The sequence below is a fragment of the Thamnophis elegans genome, chromosome 7 (assembly GCF_009769535.1).
Source record: "Thamnophis elegans isolate rThaEle1 chromosome 7, rThaEle1.pri, whole genome shotgun sequence".
NCBI classification, from domain to species: Eukaryota; Metazoa; Chordata; class Lepidosauria; order Squamata; family Colubridae; genus Thamnophis; species Thamnophis elegans.
The window spans coordinates 77,010,170-77,016,249 of NC_045547.1; the positions used below are offsets into that span (position 1 = coordinate 77,010,170).

The following is a 6,080-nucleotide window of genomic DNA, read 5'->3' on the forward strand; positions in this document are numbered from 1 at the left end:
ATCCAGGAGTTCTATGAGAATCTATACAGTGATAACGATAGTTTTACAGAGGAAAAAGAATTACAATGTTTTGAGGAAGCCACTTTGCCCCTAAGTTCCAGAAGAAATCCAATGTACGCTAAATGAGGAAATAAAGATGCCAGAACTAATAGAGGCAATAAAAAAGAATATAATAAAACACCAGGTCCTGATGGGTTACCAACAGAAATTTACAAAGAACTTCAAGATGCACCAGGACAAATAGCGATTGGAGGTACGTAATGCAGCTTTAAGAGAAACGAAGACACCAGCATCATGGATGGAAGTTAATATTACGTTAATTCTGAATTATATAATTCCCTCATTCCTTCATTCCTTCTCCCCCTCCCCCTCCTTATTTCCTTCCTCCTTTCCTTCCTTCCTCCTTCCTTCCTCCTTCCTTCTTTACTCCTTCCTTCCTTTCTTCTTCCTTTCTTCCTTCTTTCCTCCTTCCTCCCTTTCTTAATTTCTTCCTTCTTCCTTCTTCCTTCTTCCTTCTTCCTTCCTCCTTCCACCTTCCTTCCTTCCTCCTTCCTTCCTCCTTCCTTCCTCCTTCCACCTTCCTCCTTCCTTCTTTACTCCTTCCTTCCTTTCTTCTTCCTTCCTTCCTCCTTTCCTTCCTTCTTTCCTCCTTCCTCCCTTTCTTAATTTCTTCCTTCCTCCTTCCACCTTCCTCCTTTACTCCTTCCTTCCTTCTTTCTTCCTTCCTCCTTTCCTTCCTTCTTTCCTCCTTCCTCCCTTTCTTAATTTCTTCCTTCTTCCTTCCTCCTTCCACCTTCCTCCTTCCTTCTTTACTCCTTCCTTCCTTTCTTTTTCCTTCCTTCCTCCTTTCCTTCCTTCTTTCCTCCTTCCTCTCTTTCTTAATTTCTTCCTTCCTCCTTCCACCTTCCTCCTTTTCTCCTTCCTTCCTTCCTTCTTTCTTCTTTCTTCCTTCCTCCTTTCCTTCCTTCTTTCCTCCTTCCTCCCTTTCTTAATTTCTTCCTTCCACCTTCCTCCTTTTCTCCTTCCTTCCTTCTTTCTTCCTTCCTCCTTTCCTTCCTTCTTTCCTCCTTCCTCCCTTTCTTAATTTCTTCCTTCTTCCTTCCTCCTTCCACCTTCCTCCTTCCTTCTTTACTCCTTCCTTTCTTTTTCCTTCCTTCCTCCTTTCCTTCCTTCTTTCCTCCTTCCTCTCTTTCTTAATTTCTTCCTTCCTCCTTCCACCTTCCTCCTTTTCTCCTTCCTTCCTTCCTTCCTTCTTTCTTCTTTCTTCCTTCCTCCTTTCCTTCCTTCTTTCCTCCTTCCTCCCTTTCTTAATTTCTTCCTTCCTCCTTCCACTTTCCTCCTTCCTTCCTTCTTTCCTCCTTCCCTCTTTCCTTCCTTTCTCACATGCCCCCCCCCCCCGAGCTCCATTTTCACTGGCAGAGGCATCGCAGGCCAGTCCTTTGCTGGTTTCAGGTCAGCCCTGTGGGTCAGATGTCAAACTCAGAGACCCCCAATACTAGATGTTTGGGTGGTCGGTAGCTTTCCAGCTCTCCTCCTTCCCTTCTGAGTAGCCTACAGGCCAGCAGTCCCCAACCTTTTTGGCACGGGGAACTGGTTCCATGGAAGACCATTTTTCCACGGACCGTGGGGTGGGGGAAAGGATGACTGTGCAATATAAATTCCTTGAACCCCCAGTTTACAGGGGGTTCGTGCTGCTATGAGAATCTGACACCTGATGTTCTGAGGTGGAACTGAAGCCAGTGGTGAAATCTAACTTTTTTTTACTACCGATTCTGTGGGCGCGGCTTATTGGGGTCATGTGACTGGGTGGGTGTGGCTGTGTAGCCATGTACCTGGGGGATCAAAAGACAGGAGCTCACTTTAACAATGTCCTGCTGGAGCAGGGTTGGACTAGATGACCTCCAGGTCCCTTCCAGCCCTGGATTATTCTCTGAAGCTGCATCTAATGACAGGTTTGTAGTCCTGCCTTCCTCTCCTTTCCCCTTCCCTCCATTTCTTTTTCTTTCTTTCTTTTTCTTTTTTTCTTTCTTTCTTTTTCTTTCTTTCTTTTTCTTTCTCCCCCCTCTTTCTTTCTTTCTTTCTTTTCTTTCTCTTTCTTTCTCCCCCTTCCTTCCTCCCTCCCTCCCTCCCTCCCTCCCTTTCTTTCTTTCTTTCTTTCTTTCCACCCCTCCTGCCCCCCATTTTGGACCTAGAAGGCCTCAGGGAAGCCTGTTGAGAGTAAAAACGGACCCCCACTCCCGCTGTAGTAAAAAAAAAAGCTTAAAAAGTTAAAAAAAAAAAGGTTCCAAAGATCAGCTGTGTGCCATGCGATCATCAGAACTTTTTTAAAAAGTTTTTTTTTTAGTATTTTGTACTACCGGTTCACCCCTGCCTGAAACTGTGATGCTAAGTGCTGTGAAACATCTGCAAATACAGATGAAGCTTTGCTCACCCAGCAGCTGCTCAGGTGTGCAGCCCACTTACTAAGAGGCCACGGACCAGTACCGGTCCCTCCTGGGCACTCCTGCCATAGAAGGAACTCGTTCGAAATACAGAGCTATTTATTTCTATCACCCGAAGGAGCAGATGTATATATATATGTGTTGTATTTGTGCTGATAAATAAATAAAGGGAGACTAGTATAGATCTATTTCAAGCTATTTAGCTCTCATTAGCTAGCCATACCCTTACTGGGATTTGAACCTGGGCTGTATTACATATTAGGCAGTTTTGTTAAACACTAAGCCACAAGGATCTCCTCCTTTTATCAGCTGAGCCAGGGAAATAGGTATGTATTTAGTGTCAAATAAATAAATACACACACACAGACACAGACACACAGACACACACGTACATACGTACATACACACACACACACACACACACACACACAAAGCACCAAAGTCCAGCTTATGCCCCTCAACTCATTTTCAAGTCAAAGATATTTCATTCCTGGCTTGTTCGTTACGATCGTGCTGGGTTCAGAAAGTAACGGTTCAGAAACCATAACCAGAATAAAATGTTCTTTCTTTTCTTGAGAAAATCAATCAAAAAGGATTCACGGTGAGTTCAAAACCGAACACAATCCTTCCACTCAATTCGTGGCTGCTAAAGAGCTGGTATCAGCTTCTGGTTTGAAACATCTTAAAAGGGAATCAGAACCACAACGAGAAAAGCTGCAGACTCTAAATTTGGAGAGGGGGCGTACTTGGTTACATTTGGGGCGATTATTGTTCCCAGGACGATGGGATTCTTTTCGTTACCACCACAATCTGCATTGGCACCGGCATTTGAACTGATATCTAATAATCATCCAAGTAATGGAGATGATTTTTTAAAGAGGCATAAAAAGAAATCATCGGTAATCCTTGCCCGCTAAAATCGCCTTAACCCCAATTTTCTTTCTTTATTTTTTAAATAATGAATCTTTTTTTTAAGTATAATCATTCCATCTTCAGTTGAACACTGTGTTGTCTGGGTGCAAACAGCTTTGTTAAACAGTCATCAAAATCACAACATCCTTCATTAAATTAATATCGATTCTGCAATCTTTAACATAATAATACTCCACATATTAATTCTACAATGTTAACATAATAATATTCAACATACTAGCCGTAATATTTACTTATCTCTTTTAACATATCTTCTTTAGTTTGTTTCCCTATTTCTGACTCCCTTTTTATTATTTAACCATTGGTAAAATGAATCCCGTACAATATAGTAGAGTTTGCTCATTCTCCATAATTGCCTTAACCCCAATTTTCCAACTACAGTTGGTAGCAATGTTGAAATCTGAGAAAGATTGGATGGCACTACCCTTATGCTTCGGTTAGGCCAGGGTGCCCTCTTTCTGGAGGGCATCTCTGTTTCAAAGTGGAAGTTTTGTGTGGGTTAAGACACAGGAAGAATCAGAGAGACGCTAAGGAAAAAAAAAAACTGAGACGAGCATTCACTCCGAGTCACTTTTATAAGGATTATGATTGTGTTTTCCTTTGGATTGTGGAAGAGTGTTTCTAACAGCCACAAAAGGGACGTGGTGGCTCAGTGGCTAAGTCGCTGAGCTTGTCGATCAGAAAACCCGGCAGTTCGGCGGTTCGAATCCCTAGCCGCCACATAACGGAGTGAGCTCCCATTACTACTGCTATTACTTGTCCCAGCTTCTGCCAACCTAGCAGTTTGAAAGCATGTAAAAATGTGAAAATAAGAACCACCTTTGGTGGGAAGGTAACAGCATTCCATGCGCCTTCGGTGTTGTCTCATGCCGGCCACATGACCACGGAAACGTCTTCGGACAGTGCTGGCTTTTCAGCCTTGAAACGGAGATGAGCACCGCATCCTAGCGTCGAGAACGACTAGCACATATGTGCAAAGGGAACCTTTATCTTTACCTTAACAGCCATAAGACTGAGACTTTTGCTAGCAACATTGGCTAGACTTTACTCCAGATGTTGCAGATTATTTCCGTTTGCATCTCTTGCACTGCTGGCGAAGACGTTTCTTCCCAGTCAAAGGGTACTTAAACCCATGAATCAGGGCAAGATACATCCAACTGACAATCTTATTAAAAACCACCAACACGTTTTCTGCTAGGGGAAAGGGGTCTCCCTACCCCACCCCAAATAACCCCCTAAGCCCAGGGCTGTCCTGCAGCTCCTGCAGAATCGGGAGACCTCAATGACATCCCCTCCACTGCTGCTCTCTCTCGCGAAGGATTACAGATGTGCCACCACCTGCCTTGCCGGTGCTATTTTTAACTTCCCTCTACTACAGCCGCTGTCTCGTAGCCATTAGCACCTCTCTTCCCTTTTTTTTTAATTTTTATTTGATGGATTGCTTCAATTAGCTTCTCCGCATCCTTCTGCCTCCATTTCCTCAGTTCACGGGAGTTTTCAGAAAAGCTTCCCTGCATTTAAGTCTTGGGAAGGAGGGAGGGAGAACCGGGCCAGGCAACCGTGCCCGGAGAAGGCAAAGCAAAGCACCCCTCACTCCACGCAGGGCAAGAAGAAACTCCCCGAACCCCTAAGTTTTGGGAAGGGCTACGAAACGGAGACGCCGGCGGTGTCGAAAGACACGCGCACACGCATTTACACACAAACACGCGCGTCCTTTCTGAGTTCAGCTCCCTGGACAGAAACAGGCGTCCTTTCTGGGTTCAGCACCCTGGACAGCTCCACCGCCGGACGCCGCCCGCTGCCTGCTTGGCCGCCGGGAAGCGAGCCCGGCCGGCCCGGGACGAGGTGGATTGGATCGGCCGCTGGCAGCAGCCGCGGAAGTCCCAGACTGGCTTCTCCTTGGCCGGGAGCGGAGAGACGACCAAGCGGCGCCGCTGGCTACCTACCTCGGCGTTGTCGGTGGCGTTCTCCGCCATTTTCCTCCGGAGGAGCAGACAGCGGGACGAGTGTTTCATGCCCATAAGAGCGGCCCTTCCCGTGCCCGCAGACGGCGCCCAGCGAGCGGCTCCGCTCTGAGCCAGCCGACCCAGCGCCGCGAGCCTCCGCCTCCTCCTCCTCTTTCTCCTCCTCCTGTCCTCCTCCTCCTCCTCCTCCTCTCCTCCTCCTCCTCTTCCTCTCCTTCTCCTCCTTTTCTTCCTCTTCCTCCCCGTCCTTCTCCTCCTCTTCTCCCTCCTCCTTCTATTCCCCCTCCTCTTCCTTCTCCTCCTTCTTCTTTTCCTCCTCTTCCCCCTCCTCCTTCCCTTCCTCCTCCTTCTCTTTCTCCTCCTCTTCTTCCTCTTTCTCTCCCTCTTCCTCCTCCTTCTTCTCCTCTTCCTCCTCCTTCTCCTCCACCGGCGCCCGAGCGACCGCCCCCCCCCGCGCCGCCCGCCTCTCCCTCCGCTGATCCCCCGCAAGGTCGCTCGCTCGCCGCCTCGCTGGCGCTCGAGAGGAGTTATCCCAGGCCACCCCCTGCGGAGAGGATCCGAGCCGAGCTGAACTGAGCCGACTCCGGGAGTCCTTCCTCCTCCTCCGAGGAAGGGGCTCGCTCGCTCCTTGGCCCCGCCGGACTGCTGTCCCGCGGAAGGCGCGGTGAAGATGGGAAGCTTTCTAGGTCAGCCCGGCGGCGGCTCCCGCCTTCCTGCCGCGGACTAGAGCCGCGCTCCTAGT

At 47.8% G+C, this 6,080-nt stretch overlaps 1 protein-coding gene across 1 annotated transcript in view; it reads right to left on the reverse strand.

The window, feature by feature from the left end:
* Positions 1–5,395, reverse strand: part of PRMT8 (protein arginine methyltransferase 8) — a 65,417-nt gene extending 60,022 nt beyond the window's left edge. Inside the window, exon 1 of the mRNA XM_032221473.1 lies at positions 5,321–5,395. Coding sequence (XP_032077364.1) covers positions 5,321–5,395 — 75 coding nt within the window. The remainder of the gene's footprint in view (positions 1–5,320) is intronic.
* Between the last annotated feature and the right edge of the window lie 685 nt (positions 5,396–6,080).